This window comes from Colobus angolensis, unplaced genomic scaffold (assembly GCF_000951035.1).
Source record: "Colobus angolensis palliatus isolate OR3802 unplaced genomic scaffold, Cang.pa_1.0 Scaffold196, whole genome shotgun sequence".
NCBI classification, from domain to species: domain Eukaryota; kingdom Metazoa; phylum Chordata; class Mammalia; order Primates; family Cercopithecidae; genus Colobus; species Colobus angolensis.
Window position 1 is genome coordinate 5,240,079 of NW_012115110.1, and position 25,857 is coordinate 5,265,935.

Here is a 25,857-nt window from a genome sequence, read left to right on the forward strand (position 1 = left end):
GTTAGCCAGGATGGTCTTGATCTCCTGACCTCGTGATCCGCCCATCTCGGCCTCCCAAAGTGCTGGGATTACAGGCTTGAGCCACCGCGCCTGGCTAATTTAATTTTCTCTCACTATGTTACTGAAAAATCTGTTTATGAGAAAATGACAAATTCAGCAAATGTCTTGCTTTTCAGCATACTGTATTTCTGCTGAACTCACCCTCGTGCCCACTTCTTCCGTCTTTCCTTTCAGCTGTGATGCTGTGGGTTTTTTCCACATCCCCAGTACACATATTGTTCCTGATTGTGACAAAGCTTTGTGACATTTCTTTGCGAATTCACTTTTAGCTCTGTACCTTTATGTTGAGTGTTTGTCTTTTGCCAGAAGTTCATTGACATTAAATGCTCAGTCTGGTATGGGCTGTGTTTAACTGTTAATGTAAAGCTTGTGTCATCCATTACCATTAGGCCCATCACTCATCTATATTCCACTTCTCTTCAAAGGCTTTCATTTTCTCTGTTGATTTATTGGTGTAAGTATTAAAATGCTTGACTATATTTCAGTAGACTACACTGCTTAGATTTTTCAACCTAACTACCTTACTTCAATTTTTCCTTTTTCTGAAACAAAGATATTTTCAAGACATTCTTGCTTGATGTGCATACCACCACACTAAATGGGGTTACGAATGCACACTTGAGTCCAATACCTGGGTTCCAATCCTTGATCCCCCACTTCCCGACTGAGAACTTGGTCAAATTACTTAAGCTTTTTGTTCCTTAGTTTTTGCCTCTATGCAGTAGATAACAGTAATCTATTTACTGTGTAAGCTTCGTGGTAGAATCAAACGGATTAATACATGTTGTCCTCTTAGAAGAGTGCCTGTCATCATGTAGTAAACACTTAGTGAACGTTAGCTCTCTTCATGGTTACGCATATTATCACCTTAATATTTCTGAGTTATGAAAGTGATATTTTAAATGTAGCTGTTATTACTGAACCTGTAATTTTATAAACTTGTTTTCACAAAGGCTCCTCAGGGCAGATCTAATGTATAACCGCATTTTGAGCAGTGTACTACATGAGCACTTACCGAGCACAGTGAAATGACAGCCTGAGTCATGATGAGACACAGGCCTGAAATGTGCGTCCTCTTAATATTCATTTCGCTTTAGGAATTAGAATTTAATCGAACCTCCTTTGAGTTGTGATTGAAAGTGGTGTTATTTCCACAGCCCTGACACGGTCTTATCCACTGATTCTACTTCTCTATTCAGGGAATGGCTGTTGTTATCATCATTTGTTAATAGTAGGTGGACTGCCACATTTAAAACAATCTATTTATGATGAATTCAACTTTCCCAAAGGATGGTTGCTTTTTTTTTTTCTCCTGTTGTCAGCTTCCCTGGGAATTTTACTAAAATAAAAATAAATAAATAAATAAATAAAATAGTTCAGGACTGAGAGAAAGGCTTTATTTATTTAGTCTAAGGACTTGGCATTAATCTGTAGTGATTTCTTTGTGATATTTTAATCTGTAGGAAAAAGATCAGTAAATTGGCTAGGCAGAAGAAGAAAAGGTGCATTTGATTGATGGAATGCGCATTTGCAGCATTATGGTGGGCTTGAATTTTGGTTAAGTTCTGTTAGCATTAGCATGCCTATTTAAAATTGTATCTTCTTAAAATAAAGTTTACCAATTCTGGGACATTAAGAGGAATTCTATTCCTATCATTCCTATTACTAGAATATTTTCCTATCCCTCTTCATTTCTTTTACCTTTATACATACTCATGTTTTTAGCTGAAGTGCTAATGAACACATAATATATCCTGCTTTTTAAAACTTAATCGTGAAGCATTTTTTGAACGCCGAATGGTCTTCATAGTGTTTCTAACAAGTGCATACTTTGCCAAGTGGACAGACTGTCATTATCCTGTTCTGCGTTCAGATGGAGAACTTAGGCATGTGTTTTGTTTTTCCTTTGTTTTTACCGTCCAGTTTAGAACTTGTGGTTGAGCCATGGATTGCTGGACTCTGGCCGGCCCTCAGAGAGCATTTTAGGTCAAGCAGAGGACAAGAGGAGATAAGTGGCACACCCCCAGTGGCATCACCTGCGTCCTCGAGGACAGACCTTGTGAAGTCAGAGTTGCTACACATTGAATCACAAGTCGAGCTTCTGAGATTCGATGATTCAGGAAGAAAGGATTCTGAGGTTTTGAAGCAAAATGCAGTGAACAGCAACCAATCCAATGTTTTAATTGAAGACTTTGAGTCCTCACTTACCCGTTCGGTACCCCCACTCTCGCAAGCCTCTCTGAATGTTCCTGCTTTACCCCCAGAATATTTGCAGGTACATCTGCAGGAGTCTCTTGGCCAGGTAAGCAAGTTTTTCTTTATGCTATGGATGCTTTTTAATCATGGATGTTTGCTTTGGGCTTTTAAATTATTACATTGGAAGAGAGGTCAACAAACTATGGCTTACTGGCCAAATGTGGCCCAGCACATTTCTTTTGTAAATAGATTTTACTGGAACACAGCCATGCGTATTCATTTAGGTAGTGTCTGTGACAGCTTCTGAGCTACAATGGCAGAGTTAATGGTGACCACAGGGGCCTGCAAAGCCTAAAGCATTTGGCCCCTTCCAGTAAAAGTTTTCCCACCCAGGTATTACAAAAGGTCTTGTATTATTACTTCTATATTTAAAGAAGTAAATAGTTAAGAACTCAGTTTCGTCATTATTTTGAAGAACTAACAACTTGGTTTCTCATTTTAGATGAGTCAAACAGAGGTAAGTTGTATGGGCAGTTAGTTGAGTATCACGTTGCATAATAGCTAATTTCTCGCCATAGTCAGTGTATGGTACCCTGAAGTTTTTTCTAACCTGCTTAAAATAAGTTTCCAGAGCTAAGTCCTCTTTCTGTTGAGTGGCTGTTTGGAATTCCACATGGACTTTTCTTACAAAAACCACAGCCTTACTGCAGTTATTACCAGTTTTAGTTTCTTGTTCTCTTTTTTTAATGAAGACAGATGTAGACATTTAAGAAATAATTTGGATGCAGCATCTGTCTTGTATATTAGCACTATTTGTAGACACCTTGTATGATAGCAATTTTTTTTAGCATCTTTTATAGTGTCTTTCTAAAACTTTCTTACAAGTATGATTTTGTGTATAAACTATGGGCTATTGTTTTTGCACTTGTACTTCATTATTTTGTGAATTGTTTAGTGAGGTAATTGCAGTAAGTGTATCTCAGTCTGGTTTGGGAACAGACACAATGTATGCCTTTTTTTTAAGTTAGGAGGAAGATCTGTTAAGAGTTTGTGGGTTTTTTCCAGGAGGCGGAGGTTGCAGTGAGCTGGATCGCACTACCACACTCTAGCCTGGGCGACGGAGTGAGACTCCATCTCAAAAACAAAAACGGTTTCTAGGTTTTTTCTTGATAGAAAATGTCATTAAATAGACTTCAGTTGTTAATAATGTAGTTAAAAGATTTAACAAATCTGAAGTATTTAAGGGAGACAATGTAAATATGAAATAATATACTGAGAGAGTAAAGACTTGGGAAAAAAAGAATGTTTTGTAGGCATCCTCTTGGGACCATCGCCTTGAGGCACAGAGGGGTTGGAAGCGATGCAGTCTCAACAGAGGCCTCAGTCAGCCCCATATGGTACCTTTCTCCCATGCGGAAGTATTATCTCTTATAACCAGAGGGTCTTCTGGGTTGCGTGGTAGAGCAGCAGGACCTGTTAACAAGCACCGTCACTTGGACCTGCTGTAGAGCCCTCTCCTGCTCTGGGCCCCACGCAAAGCTGGTGACCTTTTCTGTCACCTGGTATTTGGGTCTCAGCAGTCCTCTCAGGTATGGGATGTGCTACCCACAGATCCTAAAGACACTTAGCAGTGGTTCTGCTTCTGTCTAGGAGAAGTGAGGTACAAGGTGCACTAGTGTGGCCTTTACTTGGGAGGGGATGTCCTGACATGCACCAAACTGTTAGAACCCTAAAAATTGTGCTGACACTGCAGGCCCTTAAATTGCATAGGGCATGGGTCTTACCAAGGATTCCAGTATTCTGACCACTTCTCGTTGCTCATTCAGTCTGATAGATAGCACAATGCCCCTGATAGAGTAAGCTGGTTAGTGTGGTGCTTTGCAGGTGTTCCACATTTATTCAGACTCATAACAGCAGGCAGACTTATGAGAGCCCTGGGCCATAATTGTAAATGTATACATTGTTCCAACTCAAAGTGAACTGTTTCTGATCCTCTTTAGTGATAGGGTTGGGAAGGAGCACTTTGACTAAATCATTGTCCCTGTACTTGAGGCCATGCGAGTCTACTCTGTCAAGGAAAACCAGCTTGCAGAGGGGCTACAGCGGACCCGTTACTTGTTTGAGTTTCCAGTAGTTCAGGGTCATCCCCCAGGATTTGTGTGGTTTTTGCAGTGGTCAGACTGGTGAATTAAATGGAGATATGAGAGACCATCCCCTGTGTCCATCAGCTTTTTAAGGATGTCATTTCTCTCAGGATGCTCTTTTGTTTCTCTTGTTCTATCTCGGTGTTTAGGGAGGAGGATGGCGTCAAATTCAGAGACTTCTTCTTGGCCTTCCCCATGATGATAGATCTTATGTCAGAGGCCAAGAATTCAGTGTTGCTCTGTGATAGCTGCTGAGTGGCCACTGGGGGTCCTGGGCCAGGACTCCATTTACCGCCTGCCCCCCATGTGCCTTGCTGTCATAGACGAGCTGTGCTGACACTTTGAGTCCCTGGGTAACAACATTCATTTGAACCCCCTCTTCACAGACCCTGGAATGCCTGCACATTCCTCTTAGCCCAGTGTACATTTCCCCTTTGGGAGAAGGACTGCAGAAGTTTCTATAGTGTCACACAGTCCCTCCTCCTAGGGACCTCTTCTCTCCTACAGTCAGTGGGTTGCTGGTCTGGAAACAGGGCAAAGGGTCGTTTTTATTGGAGCAGCTGCCTACAGCTCCCTTTACATGTCTCCTTGATTTCTTTTCATTGTAAGGATTGATCCAGTGCCTTTTTGAGCTGCTCATTTTTTGCATCTGTGTTCTGCCCTCCTCAATGTAGGACCTCAGCTGTCTGTCGTGTGCATACTCTCCTGGCTCCTGTGGGGGCATAGTGCTCTGTCCTATACTTTCTTAGGGGTTAGTCCCTTACCTTCCTTAACTGGCCCAGTGCTTTAGTGGCCGAGTGTGTCACAACAACCCCAGTTATTGGTCTAGCAACCAGGAGAGGGGATGGGGTGTGGTAGTGGGGGCACAGGCATATGTTGTGGGCAGAGGTCCCTACACCATCCAGATGTGAGAAGGGAGTTCTTACTCTTCGTGGGAAGGACTGGCCGCATCTGCAGGCTCAAAGAGTTCAGGGGAATCTGGGTAGTAAGATTTTTCAGGGAATCTGGGTAGTCAAGATTTTTAAGGGATTCTTTGTAGTCAAGATTTTTAAGGGATTCCGGGTAGTCAAGATTTTAAAGGGAATCTGGGTATTCAAGACTTTTTTTTCCCAGTTAGTCCTTGGCTTTCTCTGCCTTTGCTGTCATGAGCTGTATGAGATGACTGTGTCTTTCTAAGCTCCTATGGATGTCCCCTGGCTTTTATACTTAGTTCTTAATTGTTGGTTCATCATTTAAGCTTTTTGCATTTTTTTCAAGTGTGAGTGAAGTTTAGCAGTATCCCCCCAAGTCCCACCAGTCTTCTCTTCTATTTCTCCATAGTTCTCAAGCACCTGATGGATCTTGCAAGGTAATGCATTTGCTTCCACTGGCTCTCCCTGCTACTTAATGGTTGCATTGTTGCTGTGTGCCGGTGCCGTCTGTCTGCTTTCTCACTAGTGTGGTGTTCTCATTGTCAACCAGGTAGATGATCCAGCTCCAAACTCCATTTTAGCATCTTTCCTAGGCTACCCTGGCACTGACTGTCACAGGCTGGTTCCAGGAGTCAAACAAGGAGATGTTTTTAGGGCATCCTCTTGACAGCATCATCTTTGGGCATGGAGGGATGGAAGCAGGATTGGGCACAGAAAGAAGCTGAGCTGCTGTGCAGTCTCTGCAAAGGCCTCAGCCAATCCCATAGGGTTCTCTGGAGCTGGTGGGTCTTCAGAGTTGTCCTGAGTTGGAACAAAGAGGCTGGACCTTTGTAGTCATTGATGAGACATTGGATGTGGGCTGCCTCTGAAAGGAGGTGTGGGCAGGGGCAAGGTGTGACATGAGAATGCTGAAGTGGTTCTTGCAGGTGGCAGAGATAGTCATTGTCAGCACTGCCATAGCCTTTGCAGAAGGCAGTCTTCTTAGGGGTACATCTCAGTACCCCCACACCCCAGACACCCAGAACTGACCTTCATCCCAGCTTTCCCATATAGCCACTTATCCATGATTAATTGACAAGTACTGTTAAAATATTTTGTTTTTAAACTTAGGAATATAGAAAAGGAGTAGGGAGTATTATAAAGAATTGGGATTTTTTGCAGTTTTCCGAGACCTACTATGTCTGATACAAGAGCTGCTAACCACATATAGCTACTTAAATTTAAATTAATGAACATTTGTTAAAATTAATTCTGTTTCTTAGTGACACTAGCCATATTTCACAAGCCATATTTCAGCAGCCATATGAACAGCATTACCCCACACTAGGGGGTTCCTGTGACCATCTACACACACACACACACAGGTTGCATTCTTAAACATCTTTCACATCCTTTAAGATCTCCTCTCCTTCCTGAAACATTTGCATACATACTGTTTCCCTTTACATAGTTTATTAGGAAAACTACTAGGTCTTTATGTGAGAATGCCGGTATTTTGTATTTTCTATGTGTATTTCAGAAATTCTAATGTCTAATAGATAGAGAGTTTGAAATAGAATCGAGCTTCTCTTCTGAAAAGCTAGCTCCATATGTCTGCACTGATTTACCTTGGAAATGAATACTAAGTAGCCAGGAAGTTTTGCAAGTCCCTGTGGATCTTGCATAGTCACTAAGTGAAAGAAGGGTATAATTGAAAATTGCACTTATATTTTGTCCGATTTGTTTCTAAAGGAGGAAAGCCAAGCATCTGTGACTTCAGCAGATCCAATTTTTCAAGTTCCAATTTCAAAGGCAGTTCAACTTACTACGAATGATGCCATAAAAACCACTCTGCTGGTAGAATTGGACATTTCAGTAAGTTGCAAAATTTATTTCTCAGCACAGTAATATTGTCAAGATGTGCAGAAAGACTTGTGTCGTGCTTGGTTACATACGCCGAGCTGCGTGGTGCTTGGTTACGTACGCCGAGCTGCGTGGTGCTGGGTTAGGTACGCCGAGCTGCGTGGTGCTTGGTTATATTAACGAGAGGTCTCCCGAAAAATGATTACACTTGTCCCTTAGTATCTTTGAAGGATTTGTTCCAGGACCCCTTTCAGATATCCAGATCCTCAAAGCTCAAATCCCTTATGTAAAATGTTATAGTATTTGTATGTAATCTGTGCACATCCTCCCCTATACTTTAAGTCATCTGTAGATTACTTACAGTAACCACAATATTAGTAGTTGCTATACTGTATTTTTAAGTTTACATTATTTTTACTGTTATTTTTTCTTGTTTTTTTCCTCCCAAATATTTTCCATCTAGGGTTGGTTGATTCTGAGGATGGAGAACCTGAGGATATGGAGGGCCCACTGTATATAGAAACATTTACATACAGTTTTAGTCTGAGATGTGCCTCTATGCACCCTGTCCATGGGCCCCCTGCCCACCCTCCACACCCTGCTGGAATCCATTGACCTTAGGTTAAGAAACTGACTGACAATCCTAAAATAAGTGCTTGAGTACCTCTTCAAAGTCATTTAGCTCAACCCTTGATTTCATGAAAGTCTTGAGAGGTTAAGTGGGTTCTTTCAGAAAAGCAAGGGCACATTAAGGCTGTCTGTGTAGATTTAATTGAACTTCCTAACAGAAAAAAAGAAATATAATGTGTCAAAACTAAATGGTTTTGCATCTATAAATAGTAATACTATGTACACCGAAATATTTTTTGTTCTGGTATTTTACATTTCTGTCATAAAGAGGCAAGGGTTGGTCTGTGCTTAATCCAGTCTGTCTCCCTTGTTGGCAAGAAATGTGAGCTTGTGTCGTTGTGAGAGGCTCCTTCCCAGAGCCGTAGCCTGCATCTGTATCACTCTAGGGCTTAGAGGCAATGGGCCTAGTAATAGACTTGACTTGGGAAGTGGTGGCTTTTTCAGCCCATGTTTGCTCACAGCCAGTATCAAGCCAGATGGTGTAATGTTTTATACTTAAGGAAATAAAGTACCCTTTCCTGTCCCCTAAAGGAAAAGAGTGAAGTAAGGAGAAGAAAATTGAAAACCAATGCTTTTGATCATAATTAATTTCTTTTGGTCATAATGTATGTTTTCATGTGTGTGTACATGTATGTTTTTGTAAGAGGGATTTTTATCTTTACATGGGTTATTGAAAACGCCATAGGACCTTACTTTGTAGAGAACAAAGAAGGTCTGACTTCGATTCTTTAAGTATGCAATGATAAAAGGCGAAACACTGGATAACTACCAGATTTCTTTTTAATAGTAACTGATAATAATGAAAGTATGTTTATTTGGTTAGTTGAGCTTTTTAAAATTGTGTGTTTTTTTTTTGAAATTCTATTTTCTTTCTGAGTTCATATATTAAAATCATAATATTGAAAACTACATTTTTGTTACCCTATAGCTTAAACTATGTAACACATATAATGGATTTTTTTTTGTTTTTCATTTTGGCTCTTCTCTAGAAAACAGACTTTTCCTATCAGCCTGGAGATGCCTTCAGTGTAATCTGTCCTAACAGTGATTCTGAGGTACAAAGCCTACTCCAAAGACTGCAGCTTGAAGATAAAAGAAAGCACTACGTCCTTTTGAAAATAAAGACAGACACAAAGAAGAAAGGTACAGCCCTGCTGCTGTGACGTTAGGGTATTGTGGGCCAGTGGACTGGAGCTGATGGTGAGAGTGTGGCTCTAAGGTTCAGTGTCCTGTGTGGTGGCCGCACAGATGCCTGGGGCTCAGCTGTGCATCGGGGTCCGGGAACACAGGCATACACTGGTATTGCTAGTTTCTGAACTTTCATGTTAATTACATTGAATAAGAAGATAATGGATGTTCTGATTATTGGACATTTGTGGACATGAAAAATGAGTGTAAATGTAGTTTTTGAGAAGCATTGGCCTAGGTTTTTTAAAAAAATTCTTTTCTTATTATGTTTACTTCTCATAGTATGTTTGTTTTTGCTCATTTATTATATAAAATAGTTGCTTTATCCATAATTTATTTATTTTTCAAAATATAAATATATTATTTACTTAGAATCTCAAATTAGTCCTAAATTGATTTTTTGAGAATAATAATGCTAATGGATTACTGCTATCTTTTTAGCTTTTTGTTTCTTAATTTTAAATAATTTTCCTTTCTTTTATATGGCCTATCTTGAATTTATAGTCTTTTATTTTTATTTTTTTGTAAGATGGAGTTTTGTTTACTGTATTCATTTTGGGGAATTTTTTTGACTGAATAAACATTGCCACAAGTCATATTGCACTTTGATGTGCTGTAAAGTACTACAGTAATTGTGTTTTGGGGAATGTGTAAAACATTTTATTCTTTATCTTCTATGTCATGAACCCCTTTCTCGTCTTTACCTGAAAAGGAGCTGCCTTACCCCAGCATATACCTGCAAGATGTTCTCTCCAGTTCATTTTTACCTGGTGTCTTGAAATCCGAGCAATTCCTAAAAAGGTATTTTTTTCTCTCTTCTTCAGGTAACTATTTTAAAATATGCTTAGCTTTGTTTAGGATTGATTAAACAAATCTAGAATCTGCCCTTTGCAGTCTTAAAAAATATGATCTTGATAGCGTGTTTTTAATATTAGTTCCCAAAGGTGTGTGCTATCATATACAAATCTTTTTATGTTATATTTGCATTTAAATTTTTGTTTGAAATGAAGTTGTTTAAATAGGGCTTTTTCTTAGTCTTATTTTTACTTGTCATTAACTGTGTAGCACATTCCACAGTGATGGAAGTGACTGCAGTTGACCTTGTGTAGCAATGTTTTGTAAGATGGAGTTTTGTTTACTGTTACACATTGCTACTGCTGCTTTAATTGGTGACAGAAAGCTAATGAGAGCTTAGGATTCCCCACCACCACCACTTGCAACTTCCTACAGTTGTTCAGACCTCCTTTGTGTAATACTATGTAACTATTTATTGCTGTAACAGAATGCTTCAGGAAAAATAGAAGGGTTTTGGTAGGTAATAATCAATTTTTAGATGAACTTGGAGGTAGAACAATCCACTAGATGTCAGTATTGTACCAGGAACTGTTTTTTTAAAACTGCTTGTAACTGATTTCTTCTAACCAGTTCCCTGAAGTGGCTATTAATGGCTAAAATTTTTCACATCTCCCTTGCCACACTTGTATCGTCAGTGAGCATAGAGAGTGTTGTAATTAGGCCACCATCTCCCCAGTGTGGTTTTCGTGTCATTTTATTAATGTGTTTATCGCATTTCTAGTCTTGGATGAGTAAACTACTTTAGAGAGAGGCTCAGCTGTCTCTAAATATATATGTGTATGTGTGTGTATATATGTGATATATATATATTTTTTTCCATCTTCCTTTCCTGGTAATCAGCTCGAGATGCAATTTAAGTAAATTTAGAATTAATTTACTGTGATGAAAGCTTACCGATTGAGTCACAATTTTGGTTCAGCTCTACTGCTTTTAAAATATGTGTAAAGTGTGTGTGTGTATGTATGTGTGTGTATATATATATATGTGTGTGTATATATATGTGTGTATATATATTTGTGTGTATATATATGTATCTTTGGGTTTTTTTTTTTTTCAAAAATAGTATACTCATTGGAAAAATTCTGGATACAGAAATAACCTAGGAAACCAAAGTATTTTATAATCAAACCCTCAGAGTTAACACTTGAATTTTGCTTTCCTGAGGAAAATATGGGGATCCATATTATATGTGCTGTTCTATAACTTGCCTTTTTAACTTAAATCAAGAATCTGTGTATTTCAGGATGGAAAGAGTTGGTTTTTTTTTTTTTTTTTTTTGAGATGGAGTCTTGCTCTGTTGCCCAGGCTGGAGTGCAGTGGTGCAATCTTGGCTCACTACAAGCTCCGCCTCCCAGGTTCACGCCATTCTGCTGCCTCAGCCTCCCAAGTAGCTGGGACCACAGGCACCGCCACCCTGCCCGGCTAACTTTTTGTATTTTTTAACAGAGACGGGATTTCACCGGTGTTAGCCAGGATGGTCTCGATCTCCTGACTTTGTGATCCACTCGCCTCAGCCTCCCAAAGTGCTGGGATTACAGGCGTGAGCCACCGTGCCCGGCCCTGCAAAGAGTTTTAATGGATACTATGGATACACCATTATTTGTTGATATAATTATGGGCAATTGAGTCATTTTCGCTTTTTCACTATTAAAAAAGAAAGGCAAACTTTCTTGTATTAATTTTTGGACACTTACTTGAAGTATATTTGTGAAACAAATTCCTTGGAGTAGAATTGCTGTTTTAAAAATATTTACATTTTAAATTGTAACAATGTTTGTTAGGTTTGTCAGCTTGTTCTCCAAAAACAGTGCAGTATTTCCTGTTTTAGTACCATAAAGTTTTTGTAGTTCTAAAGTGAAAAAAGTATGTTAAAGGATTTAAAATTGTCACCGTTTTAGCTTTTAATTTAGAAGATTGTATTGGCTTTAGAATTTACAAACTGTTATTGGTAGATTTTTTAATTATCTTCCAAAAAGTCTGAGCAGAGATTTGGGGCGTCCATTCAGCAGCGTTTCCTGAGTCCTTGTTTTTGTTCAACACTGAGTTTGGCATTTGGTGTAATTTGTTAGTGTCTTGGTATTTTAGACAGAGATTCTTCAGCTAAACCTTTGGAAACCTGTGACTCCTTTGGGAACAGTGATTTTGTCCTCCCTGTTGAGGAAGTCCAGGACACAATCATCTTGAGCCATGGAATTTAAAGTAGCAGTACCCATTAGCATTTCACATAACATTTGATACGAATAATGACTGAAGTGCTTTGTTCCTAAAGAGCCCTTGAGAAATAAGCTATGTCTGCGTGTAATTAATAGTTTGTAATTGCATTGAAATAAAAAATTCTTATTAGCAAGTTTGATGTTTTGTTCAGGAGTTTAGACTTTGAAAATTGGGATTCAGAACTTTATTTTTTTAATTTATTTATTTACATTGTGAAATTTTTCTAACAGATCAACATTAAAGCAAATGGTAAATTAAATTCCCTCCTCCTGACAATAGCTCCTAGTGGCTTTCTCATTTTTTCTTGGGTAATTGGGTGCATCCCCAGGCAGACACTGAACTGAGTATTCTAATAGCTCTACCCACAAATTGTGTCATAATTTAAGGTGGGCTCCTTTTTGTAGGCATTTTTGCGAGCCCTTGTGGACTATACCAGCGACAGTGCTGAAAAGCGCAGGCTACAGGAGCTGTGCAGTAAACAAGGGGCAGCCGATTATAGCCGCTTTGTACGAGATGCCTGTGCCTGCTTGTTGGATCTCCTCCTCGCTTTCCCTTCTTGCCAGCCACCGCTCAGTCTCCTGCTTGGTGAGTGGTCGCTTTCACAAGCACCGTGGTGGCTGTTCGTGCGCTGATAGGCGGGCCACCTTTCTGTAGTAAAGAAAATTTGCTGCTCTTGTCTTACCCTTTTTATTCTATGCATAAAGAATACATCTAAATGAATGGTGGTGATTGGTAAGCAAACGTCTTATATCTTGTTCTCAGGGTGCTGTGACATCTGTGTGCCCTTCCAGAAGTCACAGAATTCCCCTTCCAAATGTTTGGTTTTTCTTTTTTTTCCTTCCAGCAGTGTCACTATCATTTTCTCTCTTAGTAGAGTCACTTGTTATTCTCTTTTTTTGCCTCAGAATTGAGCATCTTTTCTAATTTAACTTTTTTCGGAAAGGTTATTTAGCTAAATGTCTAAAAATGAGCTTTTATTAAAAAGTTATCTTTTTCAAAGCTAATGAACATCATATTGAATTGATAGAGCAAGTTGATGCAGTCTGTGCTGTGTGCAGAATGCAGAAATGCCCCCATCTCAGCCAGTCCAGATCGAGGGTCCTTCAAGAGCAAAAGGGGACTGTGTCGTACCAGTGCAAGTCGACATATTCATGATACTGCCAGGCAGAGAACCATCCCATTTCAGATGAAAGGTAACCCATTTTTTTGCCCACAGTGACTCTTCTAGTCCTCATACTCCAACAGAAGAGACCTAAGCATTTTCCCTGAGCAGTTGATGTCCAGGGGGCCTCTCTGTGGCTCTCAGGAAGGGATTGAAAATGCTTACTGGGGTGAAGACTAGGTGCTTTATAGGACTTCAAAGCCTTTATTACTTTCCTGTGCTTATAATTTTGTCATCTCCTTTCCCGTAGTGGTAAGTAGTCATGCCTTTAACATTTGCATTTTTCTTTGGTGGCACCAAAATGTGTATTTTCCTTTTTACTCTTAGGCCAGCAAGATCCTTTTCGATGCCTAGTACCTTTAAAGGCACCCTCCTCTGCAAGTCAGGGCCTGATTTCTCCTCCTTTTTCTTAGTGTTCTTTCCCCTTAGGACCTCCCCAAAATGGTAAGACCATGTTGCTGAATGAGGCTGCTCTTCTCGCCATCCTGTCCTAGGCTGGCCCTGTCACCCTCTCCAGTGAAGTCTTTGGAACCATCAGCAGGATTAGGATGACAGAACACAGGGTGGGGAGTTCTAAGTAGTATTGGAAAGTTCTCTTATCATATACTAATTTATTTCAATTCTTTTCATAGATTTTTTGTTACCTTTTAGAATGTTTGTAACAATACCACATATTACATAGTTATATAAATAAATTAAAGTCATTGGGACTTATAAAAAATTATACTATTTTCTAATTTCCTTAAGAAAAATTAAAATATCTAAAGCTTAATATTAAGTTGAACACCCTACTAAACTTTATTTTGATGTTTAAAACTGTAAGCCATTATACATAGACCTTTTCAAATTTTCAATTAAGTAACTGCTAAAAATAAAACATACCAAAACATAAAACATTTCAAAGTTTATTAGTGGATAGTTCAGTATTTAAATACAGCTTATTTAACCTGCTTTTGGAAGAATACCTATGTATTTTGAAATCACTGAATTTTTTTGATAATTTTTTAAAAACCAAACACTTTAATTATTTTAAATGTAAGATGGAAAATCTTCAAGCCTAAGTATTTTCAGTGATTCTTGAAAGAGTAGCCTTTAATCTTTTTGGGATCATGACTTTATTTTAAATCTGAAAACTGGACACCTCCCTGCGGAAAACTGCACATACCTGATAAGAGTTTGCTTAGCTTCTTGCCTCTGAAGCCAACTCATGTACCCATTCCTAGGAGCCTTTGCTTTCAAAATTTAGCATTTGGATAGAAATACTGACTTAAGAGGAAGGAAATGCATCTTATCTGGTTTTTAACTTTACAAATTGAGGAAAAAGTTAGTAATATTTTACTTGAACACAAAGAATTTATACATGCTCTTAACTATGATTTAAAACTAGAACATGATTTATTTTGAGTATTCTAAATAAGATGTGGATTTTTTATTTTTTAAGTAAGGTTATTTTCAGTAGTGGTGAATTAATAATTGCTTGTTTTTATTTTTTTCTAGAACATCTTCCTAAACTCCAACCGAGACCATATTCGTGTGCAAGGTACTAATATTCATTCACATAATATATAGCATCATTCTCCAAAATCTTATGGCACTCAGACTTCCAGATCCTTAGAGTTTACTAATTTATTCAGTGAAAACTTAGCTGATTTATGGAAGACAGTACCAAGCATAATAAAGCAGAAGAAGAATCACAGAGCTCCTGTCCTCTGGGACTTCATAGAATTTAGCATCTTGGGTGGCTCCTAATGGCCCAGCACTGTTTCCCCACTTGGGAGTCTCAGGCTCCTCCACATGCTTCCTCTGTTGGTGTGCCCAGCCACCTTCACTGAATGGCAGCAGAAGGTAGGGGAGACAGAAAAGTTCCACTATAAAACATTTGATGAGGTTGGGCATGGTGGCTCATGCCTGTAATCCCAGCACTTTGGGAGGCCGAGGCCGGCAGATCACGAGGTCAGGAGATGAAGACCATCCTGGCTAACACTGTGAAACCCCATCTGTACTAAAAATACAAAAACAAAATTAGCCGGGCATGGTGGCGGGCGCCAGCTACTCGGGAGGCTGAGGTGGGAGAGTGGCGTGAACCCAGGAGGTGGAGATTGCAGTGAGCCGAGATCACGCCACTGCACTTGAGCCTGGGCAACAGAGTGAGACCCCGTCTCAAAAAACAAAACCAAAAAAAACATTTGACGAGCACTGGCTTGTAGCATTCTTCCTCTGGCCTTCATTCCATTGCATAGCCTCTGCCGTTTTCCCCGTCTGGCTCTCTGTTTTGCCTTTCATTAATAATAATACGAGAAAGTGCGCCATTCTTTTGGTTGAAAAAGGAATTAAGAATGAACTCAAGTTCTTTTGCATTATATACCCTGTAATGTGAAAAGGAATCTGTTTTTGTAGGGATGTCTTTTAAAGATGTTTTTACTTTGAATTTTTAGTTTTCTCTTTTCTGGGTGTATACTTGAGTCACTTTCAAGTTTTGTCATCTTACCGGTAGATAATGTATAGATATTTGTTAGAATTTATCCCCATTTCTTCACATGGTAAAATGTCTTTATAATATTGACTGAATAAGTCTTTTACATGAGGATCCTTAGGGCACATTACTTTTTATAAATCTCATCTAGTCCTAGTACAAGCAAATAAAATTGGAAACTTTCTTGAATAACACAAAATGTAGGGTGTGAGAGTGTGAGGGTTGGGGGCAGTTTTTAATTATGTAATAATAGCTTTCCTCTATGAGGATTTGGAAGGTAGATTAGAGCCTATAAGGAAATATTTCTAAACTGAGTGAAAAAAGGATTGGTTTGACCCATGTGTGTAGTCGCACTGATACCGAGTTCAAAACTTGTCTGTGTATCTTTGCAGCTCAAGTTTATTTCACCCAGGGAAGCTCCATTTTGTCTTCAACGTTGTGGAATTTCTGTCTACTGCCCCAACAGAGGTCCTGCGGAAGGGAGTGTGCACAGGCTGGCTGGCCTTGTTGGTTGCTTCCGTTCTTCAGCCAAACCCATATGCATCCCATGAAGACAGCAGGATAGCCCTGGCTCCTAAGGTAAGAAATTAGTACCTTCACCTCAACATTGTTAACTCATACTCTTTGTTTGATTAGAAACAAACAATGTCTGGCCCACATCATTCATTACTGTCATAAGAACATTTATGCTGTTCTTGAATTTTAAAATCTCTATTGCAAGAGCAGAAACTGTTTACTTCCATTTACTCTCTAACTAGTGTGTGTATTTTCTGAATGTGTCAAACATGAATTTTATATAGTATGGTCTTTGCTTGTCCTATTCATGGAAAAGAAGACCTTTTATGTTGATATTCTTGGTACATCGGCCTAGGGAGGGGTGGAGAAGAGTCTAGAAGTATTTAAAGAGGGTGATGAGAGACAGTCTCATTTTATGTTTAAGGTGTATACTGCCTCTCAAATAAGTAGTTTTACATTGGGAGTCTGAGGGCAACTAAGGATTAATTTTATATTGTCCAATTTTGGCTAGTAGGATTCCCGTATCCCTGTTTCTCTCCTTTTGTTATCTGTGGTGTCTGACATCTGAATTTGTGCCATTATTGAGAAGACATGGTGGTAAATACTTTTACTACACCTAGGAGTAAAAGGTTATGTGATTTTCTCAACAGATTGTGGACACTTTACACCTGGACTTAGCGACACCTGTTTTTATGTTTTGATATGGCACTCTGCAGAATTTCAAGACCATGTGTGTAGGGAACAATTTAAAATTGTCCACAAGAACGGTTGAAATAAAGCAACATTTCAGGCTTTATCATGAAGTCCTCTTTCTTCATGGTAATGAAGAAATCAGTGATTCACTTGGAGTGTTGTCTTAGGACAAGTTTGGTTTCTTTACGTTATTAGAGCCGAAATGTTCATAGACCTTAGGGGGAATTAGGACTTCCTGGGATATACTTGAGAGGATGAGGGATGATTGCTGCTTGAAGTTGCCCTTTAACTTGACATTTTTCCAGTCTGCTCTCTGGAACAGGGAGGCACTTTACTGTGTTCACTATACATCGTATATTCATTATACATCAAAACATTAGGAACCTTATAGAAACTTTATTTTTTGAGAAGAAATATTATAGTGCTGATATACAAGTATATGTCACATGGTGATTGTATAAAGATAGCAGATGATCTCCAGAACGTTAAAAACAATGTGTGTCCATCATATATCATAAACACTAAGCATGAGTGCCTTTCACCTACTCCTCCTTTTCTCCCTCCCTGTCTTCCTCCTTCCTTCCCCATTTTAACAGATTTTTATTGACTATCCAATCTATATGCAGTAGAAGTGCAGATGTGAAGGATATAATTTAAAACTATCTGAAATTCCCTGTGCTTGTGCCATGTTTTATTACAAATTAGAGAGAATGTTGACCTTTGCAAGACCTATCACATGCCCTGCCTTCCTATGGCAGATAGTACAGTTGTTCACAGATTAACCCTGCCACTGGTGTTCAGCCTGGCTGTGTGAAGGACATCTGCCACATCTAAGCAGGAGCACTAAGCCTGTGGGTGTGGCATAGATTGTCTCTCTTCTTCCCATCTGCCATGATACTCTCTCCACATAGACCCCCAAGTGAAGCAGCACCACAGCCTTCGAGGAAGAGAGCCCCAAAACATAGAAAGTATGCTGTTGTCACAGGATCTTTGCACATGTGTTGTCTTTTCTGCCAGGAATATGCTGTGGCATGGCTAACTAGCTTGATTCAGATCGTGGTCAAAGGTCTCACTGTAGACATGGGCCTTCTTTGGCATTGGTGTTTGAATTACAAGCTCACTGCCACACCCATCATTTCCTTACCCTGTGTAATTTTGCTTCCTAAGACATTAGGAAGTCATTACCCATCATTCTGTGGATGTGTGTGGTAATGTGTGTGTTTATTTTCTTTTCCTCTCACTAGAATGTCAGTTCCATAAAGACAGGGGTGTTGTTTTGTTCATTTCTGTATCCCTAATGTCTGTCATAGTGAATACTTTCAGTAAATCTGTTAAATGAATGAAGCGAATAAGGCAAATGTAATGTTAACTAGTTTCATTCCCAAGTAAGAGCAGTAATGAGATACAGCTCTGCCATTCCTTCATTTAAAAGGTACGGTGTTCAGGCTCTTCATTACTTCTACAGTTCTCCTTGAGTTAAAAGTTAAAATGTATACAATTACATTGCCAAGCAAGGTGGAGGGGAATCCTGTCATTCTTAAACCTCGGTACCACTCACTATGACTTTTGCATATGTCAGTGAAACTGGAAGTGAAACATATTCAGATTGATTCAGAAATATATTTTTGAAATTTTAACAAAAAGATTTTGTTAATTATATAATTTGTTTAGTTATGACAAAAATAATTCTGGGTAGTATTGGACCCAGAATAGCAAATACAGCACTATTATCTAGAATATTTGGAGCAGCCCCTTAATCTATTTTTAAGGTGCCTGACTTTTATTTAAAATTTTTCAACCTCATCGTGATGCTAATCTTTATTGTCTTCATATTTAGGGTACCTTTCTCCATAATACATACTGTTGTCTGCCCACCAGAAAGCAGATCTTATCCATGGACCAAGAAACATGATTTGATCATTGTCTATTTTAGTGTTTTACCTCAAAGACACAATGCCTATCATTTTTTAAAACATTTTTTATTTCAATAGAAAAGAAAAATTTGCAAGATGAACTCTTTCTGTAGTGACAAATGTGCTCATAGTTTCAGTAAAATCTAATGCTGCTATTTAGTGATGTTTCTTTGATGGGAATTTTCCCTTTCTGATTTGTTTAGCAAAGGTCGTGTTGGTTATATACTCTTTCCTAGGTTTTCTTTCATGCTCACCACATTTGGTTTGGTATTTCAGATATCCATCTCTCCTCGAACAACAAATTGTTTCCACTTACCAAATGACCCCTCAATCCCCCTCATAATGGTGGGTCCAGGAACTGGCATAGCACCGTTTATTGGGTTCCTACAACATAGGTATGTTTTTTTTTTTTTTTGGCTAATGGGAAAATGTATTCCTGAGGAACCGTTTTGGATTCTTCAGTCGTTTTTAGGATAATTGGACTTTGATTGTAAAGTTTTTATTTAAAAAATTAGTATTCAGTGTGTGATGACGTAATTTGTCAGCATGGGAAAAGGAAACACACAATGTAGTAGAGATTTTGCTTTGTACTAGAACTTCCTTTTTTGACTGTGGCACTTGTAGTATTTCCTTCCTCAGCTACAGGGTGGTTTATAGCATATGTGGTTGGGGACAAATACTGGGCCACCTTCGTACTGTGATGATATACAGCTGTTGTATCTATCCCTTAATTGGATAAAATTGGTAGTAACAGATCCAATTATAGTAAAAGTTTCAACATTAAACTCAAACTTTCAACAGTAATTTTCAACAGAATATTAATAAGTGTAACTTTATATCAGAACAGAATTATTTGATATGAAATAAGCAAAATAAAATTGTACTTCTGCTTATATTTGCGAACTAATGCACAAGTCTTGGGTACTATTCCTCAGTAGAGTCCTGTCCTCTGGACAGTTATTTTACTTCACTTTAAGTTTTTCCTTAAGGAAGCAAAGGCGTAATCACAGATGTCTCTGTCTCATCAGTGTGTTCATCATTTCATAGACATGTTACACATTCTACCTTTCACAGCCCTGTGCCACTTTTCCATAGTAAGAGTTCATTTATTCGTAAAATTGCTTTTAATATTATGGAATGTAGAACTCTCTCTGGATCTCACAGTGTGGTACTTTGCATTGTCCTCATTTTGTGTATGTCGTATGTAGCCGCTTCTCCACACACTTGCGTAGCGTGGTGTCTGCTGGAGTGGCCATGACAGCCTGTGGAGAGTAAAATGCTAATTAAATGACTGAATGTTCAGCTGCAGAGGTGGATTTTACAAATCTGTCTGAGTTTGTTGGTGGTAGTTCCTAATGAAAGAGATTGGTTTTACATATTCCTTATATCACACACCTAAACTTTTTTGTTTCCTACTTAGAGAGAAACTCCAAGAACAACACCCAGATGGAAATTTTGGAGCAGTGTGGTTGTTTTTTGGCTGCAGGCATAAGGATAGGGATTATTTATTCAGGTATTGTACAATTCTAGTATTGTACTCAACCACTGAGTGTGCAATTCTAATTCTCAGACTTTTTCAACTTGACAACCTTTTAGTGATCCATTATATATTATATTTCAGAAAAGAGCTCAGACATTTCCTTAAGCATGGGATCTTAACTCATCTAAAGGTTTCCTTCTCAAGAGATGCTCCTGTTGGGGAGGGGGAAGCCACAGCAAAGTATGTGCAAGACAACATCCAGCTTCATGGCCAGGAGGTGGTGAGAATCCTCCTTCACGAGAACGGCCGTATTTATGTGTGCGGGTGAGTCGTTATCATGCCTAAGTCGGGTAGGAAAGGGCCATCGGTGATGTCTGTAGAAGAAACAAAGGACTGAGAAGCCAATAATCTAGATATGTAGGGATAAGACATTTGATTCTTAAGTACAGGAATAGAAATAACAGTTCTGAAATGATTTCGACATATTTGCTAGCCCAGAAGTTGTTATTATCAGGGAAATAGTGGTGAAAGTTAACGCTTGCATTGTACATTCTTGGTGCCATTTACATACCTGTTTTTCGCCTCTGAAAATTACACTCGTGTTAAAACATTAATCATGTGAATTGAAATCTCCAGATTGATTTTGTTGTATATAAGAATAGGTGATTTGTGCTGTTGTGAACTATTAATAACTAAGAAAGAAAAAGTATGATTTTGACCCTGAGAATGTGGATACTAGGATTCTTTTTCTTCTAGGCATAATTCGTGGTAATAAAGTTGACAAAAACCCAGAAACATTCTGTGTTACTAAATTTGATCTACTTTCTGAGGCAAGATCTGTTACAGAAACCCATAATTGCCATAGAAAAATTGTTTAACACTTATTTGCTTATTTTAATGAGACTCAAAAAATTTCTGCTAGTGAGAAAGAATTTTTGAAGTAAGAAATGCACTTTTTCATCCAAACACATTCCTGGGATTCAGCACATTCTCTGAGTCAGGTTCTTTTGTTTTTTTCAACTGTAATGCAGGAGACAAAATACTGGCATCATGACCCAGAACATATGTATAAATACAATTGAAACAAGTTTCATGAAACAAAACTTAACATTTTCTGTTTAGTTTTTATAACACATTCTCATCATTTCTCTTCCATTTTATTTAGTTTGCTTTAAAAGCTAGCTTTGGCTACTAAGTTGATTTCATGTCCTTTCAATAGATTTTGACTCCTAATTGAAAAACATTGCTTTAGGTCGATAAAGGGCAAAACTTCTAGACATTGTTTTGGTTTACATTTTCCTTAGCTTTTAATGTGGTATTTGGTGTGTGTTTTGTTTGGCGAGGACAGTGCCATTGGTGGTCAAATACAGAGTTTTAGAGATGCACCTCTAAGTAGTAGAGGCAGAGTCAGTTGTACAGATCACAGATAACTGGTAATTGAGAACTTGGAGAATATCTTAAATGTCCAGACTCTTTTAAGACATTATTCCAGAAATAACTCCTCCCAATCACTGGTGCTTTACTTTTCACATTGGTGAAATGCACTGGGAAGCATTAATAGCAGTGGTCAGAGGGTTCAGAAGGAAACCCTGGGTCACTTGAACATGATGGCCCGTCAGGGAAGCGGGAATGAAATAGACAGAAGGAACAGCCACCAAAGAAGCAAAATTGTCCCAAAGCCAAGAGGGCGCTGTCTCAGGGAAGGAGCCTGTGCTGCTGATGTGTCAAGTGAGAAGACAGCGGAGCAGGCTTGTGGGGTAGAAGTTCCTGGGAGTAGTGGAGGGGAGAGCCTCTTGAGAAAGGTGAGACAGCCACCACAGACACCTCTCAAGAAATTTCACTGTGAGGGGCCAGGACATTTTCAGTTCCTAACATAGTGGAATCTTGTCTGACACTTTGCTTCATTCAGCAAACACCCGAGTGCTGGCTGAGTGCTTGGGCACATTCAGATGTCGATAGATACGAGGATGTATTGGTTTTTGTGTTGCTATAGAGGAATACCTGAGACTAAAGAAAAAAGATTTAATGGACTCATGGTTTAGGCTGTACAGGAAACGGTGCCAGCACCTGCTTCTGGTGAAGACCCCAGGAAGCTTCCACTCTGACAGAAGGCAAAGGGGGAACAGGCACCTCACATGGCAAGAGAGGAAGCAAGAGGTAGGGAGAGGTGCCACACTCTCAGCCAGATCTCTCAGGAACACAGAGGGAGAACTCACTCATTACAGTGAGCATAGCAACAAGCCATTCATGAGGGATCCGCCCCCATGACCCAGACACCTCCCCCCAAGCCCCACTTCTAACACTGGGAACCACATTTTAGCATAAAGATTTGGAGAGGGCACACATCCAAACTGTATCAGAGGATAAGTGAGTTACACTTCCTACCCTCAAACAGCTTACTCCCTGGTGAGAAAGCTGCACATAAACAGACGTTTCTAACGTCGGAAGTGTTCCAGAGAGCACTGCAAGAGCGCCCAGGAGGGGTACCTCTGCTGTCTTGTAAACTGAAGAGTTAAGATGTAGAAGCACTTCAAAAGGACCTGGCACATACTAAGTCCTCGATAAAGGTGTCTGTTGCTAATTGTATGTGCATAAAGACCTAGAAGTGTGCAAGAGATCTGGTTCCCTTCAGGAGTACGAGTCTACTGTGTGCTTTGAGAGTGGAAGGCGGGGAATGAGGGACGAGCCAGCAGGTGGGCTGGAGCCAGGTGGGGCCTCAGATGCTTCTCTGACACCTAGGAAATTCTTGGCCTGCTGTCGGGACCTGGAGCCTGTGGAGGATTGGGATCTGTAGAACCGTGTGGTCAGCTGTGCCTCCTACAACAGTCACCGTAGATGAAGGCCTGGCCTGGGCATGAGTGAGGCTGGGAGATCTGTGTGAGATGTTCCGAGAAGAGGGAGGGAAGAACTATGGTGGTACAAAGGGAATTAGACTTGTGAATTAAGGAGGATTTAGTAAAAATGCCTGCTTGTAAACAATCATCTTATTATTTCCTTTTTTAGAGATGCTAAGAATATGGCCAAGGATGTACATGATGCCCTTGTGGAAATAATAAGCAAAGAGATTGGAGTTGAGAAACTAGAAGCAATGAAAACCCTGGCCACTTTAAAAGAAGAAAAACGCTATCTTCAGGATATTTGGTCATAAAACCAGAAATTAAAGAGAATTAAGCTTGTTTGAAAGTACTAGAAGTCAGTTTTACTAGTGCCGGGACTTTAAATTTTCAAAAGAACATTTTCTTTTAGCATTTCTTAGAGGAGATGGAGCGGGGATTGGATCATTTAACAATATAACAAAACTTCCTGATTTGATTTTACATGTCTTCCATCTACGCCCTTCCTGTGCCTGTGACTCTCCCCGAACTGCCCTGTTGCCTGTGGGCTCTCCCGAGCTGAGGCAGCCTTCAGTCCCCATCAGCGCCTCCTTGACTTCCCGGAGAACTTCACAGAGACTCTGTCCTTCCATGCAAAGGCTTCCTGAAATAGGGAAACTGACTGAGTAGCTCATTCGTGTGAATTTACAGTGCCAACGTTTAAAAAAATATGAAAATGATTTATTTTTTTATGATGTATACCCATAAAGAATGCTCATATTAATGTACTTAAATTACACATGTAGAGCATATCTGTTACATGTTTATATAACTATCAAATGGTTATTTGTTACTAGAGCTATATTTCTGATAAAAAATATTTTAGGATAATTGCCTACAAAGGGATTTATTTTCATGATGCTGGAAATATGAAATGTATTTTGAAATTTCACTCTGACATATGATTTATCTATCACCATTACTTTTTTTAAGTCACAATTTCAGAATTTGGGAACATTTGCATTCAACTTACAGGTACCAGTAGGTACATAGTTTAGTAAAAAGTTACAGCCTTTTTCTTCTCTTTTCAAACTCCTTTTATTTCTGCTGCTTGGCACATTTTTGGGTTTTCCCACACTCTTCATCTTCATACCACTCGAGCTGTGTCCTGTACCTAAAATACTGACTTGAGTAGTATCCTTGTATTTTTAGATTCCCAGTATCTAATTCTCTGTTATAATTTGCCCAAATAAAACAAAATAACAAAGGATTATGATAACCTTTTTCCACTGTTCTAGTATATATTGTATTTTTATTTGATAGCTTGGCATTTAAAAAATTTCTATTGAAGGCTTTTGATCCTTTTGAGAAATAAAGATCTGAAAGAAACGGCATAATCTTAAAATGTAAATTTTTGTGGCTGTTTAATCTCTTCTTTTCATTATTATATATTTTATAATAGAAGCCAATCTAAAAATATGGGTTAGGAACATATACTAAGCAAGTACTGTGTAACATGCATAATTATTTGTGTAAGTTGTTTGTATCAGCCAAGATACACTTAAGGGGAAAACATTAAAAGAGACAACAATATTCCTTATTAATAAGATACAACAATCAAGAACTTGTGTCCACCTACCAATACTGTTTGTAATTACATGGCCCAAAACTTTTATGTATAAAAAGAAACTGACAAATAGTCAATCATAACTTGGTGTTGGAAACTGACCTAAGCCAATTTGCTTATACACAGCATCCAAGTTATGTCTAGAAACTGCTAGATTATCTACGTTTTAGGTGGGTATCGTTCAGCTGCTCCCTGCAGCCTTACCAGCTAGTGATAGTGAAAATACATTTCATTATAAATGCTGCTGTACATACAGATACATATTATCATTTTTTAAATGTATCATCTTGTTATCTGTGATTTATTAGTAATCGGGCACAAAACAGTTGTACTAACCTAGTTTCTAAGCTTAATGAAGTTCCAACTGTCTCTTCAGGCACTCCACCACATCTTGCAGGAAGAGTTCACTCAAGGTGCGTCACAACGTGGATGTGACTACTCCAGGGGCAAAATTGTTGTCCTTAACATGAACCATCCTCTAACCTACTGACTGGACATACTATTTCAGAGGTAAGCCTCAGGCACCAGCCTAGGGCCTTGCTGGATAAAGTCTTTAACCTTGTTTATGTCGGGGTAGGGAGAAGTTAGCAGTGAGGGACCTTTTCTAACCTGTTATTCTAACAAGCCACTATTGCACTCATTATTTTTAATAGCCAGTCTTCATACGGATCAGTGATAAAATTAACAAAAGAGCTTGTGGTAGGCAGTTCTGCAATGTGACTTTTCTAGATTAGAATGCTCACTGCACCTAGACGGTTCCATTCTGTGGTTCAGACTTACAGTGTTTGTGGGTTATTCTAAAGTGAGTTACACTGTTAAACTGAAACAATCGTTCTATTGAGTCATACACTACCAGATAAAAAATAAAAAGCATTTGAATTGCACAGCAAACTATATGATAATATATGCCACACCCAACAAACTGGGCACCCTTGTTGATTTCAAATACTCGAACCATTTTAAAACATTCACCATGAACTAAGCTATAAAGGAAAATTCAACAAATCCCATAAAGCCTTGTTCACTGACTAATGTAATAAAAAGAGCTACGAAAAACCCACCAAGGCCACAATGAAACATTTTAACATTTTAACTGTGAAAAGACCATCCCTGATGTTCTTTTTTTTTTTTTTTTTTTTT

The 25,857-nt window shown here is 38.9% G+C and overlaps 1 protein-coding gene across 2 annotated transcripts in view; it reads left to right on the forward strand.

Moving 5' to 3' along the window:
• Nucleotides 1-24,495, forward strand: part of MTRR (5-methyltetrahydrofolate-homocysteine methyltransferase reductase) — a 31,987-nt gene extending 7,492 nt beyond the window's left edge. For both annotated transcript variants that reach the window (XM_011940967.1, XM_011940968.1), the window contains exons 5-15: nucleotides 1,984-2,362; nucleotides 7,043-7,165; nucleotides 8,773-8,926; nucleotides 9,684-9,772; nucleotides 12,445-12,625; nucleotides 14,700-14,742; nucleotides 16,068-16,254; nucleotides 19,074-19,192; nucleotides 20,218-20,310; nucleotides 20,419-20,601; nucleotides 23,281-24,495. In XM_011940967.1, the coding sequence (XP_011796357.1) occupies nucleotides 1,984-2,362; nucleotides 7,043-7,165; nucleotides 8,773-8,926; nucleotides 9,684-9,772; nucleotides 12,445-12,625; nucleotides 14,700-14,742; nucleotides 16,068-16,254; nucleotides 19,074-19,192; nucleotides 20,218-20,310; nucleotides 20,419-20,601; nucleotides 23,281-23,425 (1,696 nt within the window). In that variant the 3' untranslated portion in view covers nucleotides 23,426-24,495. The remainder of the gene's footprint in view (nucleotides 1-1,983; nucleotides 2,363-7,042; nucleotides 7,166-8,772; nucleotides 8,927-9,683; nucleotides 9,773-12,444; nucleotides 12,626-14,699; nucleotides 14,743-16,067; nucleotides 16,255-19,073; nucleotides 19,193-20,217; nucleotides 20,311-20,418; nucleotides 20,602-23,280) is intronic.
• Nucleotides 24,496-25,857: the final 1,362 nt, after the last annotated feature.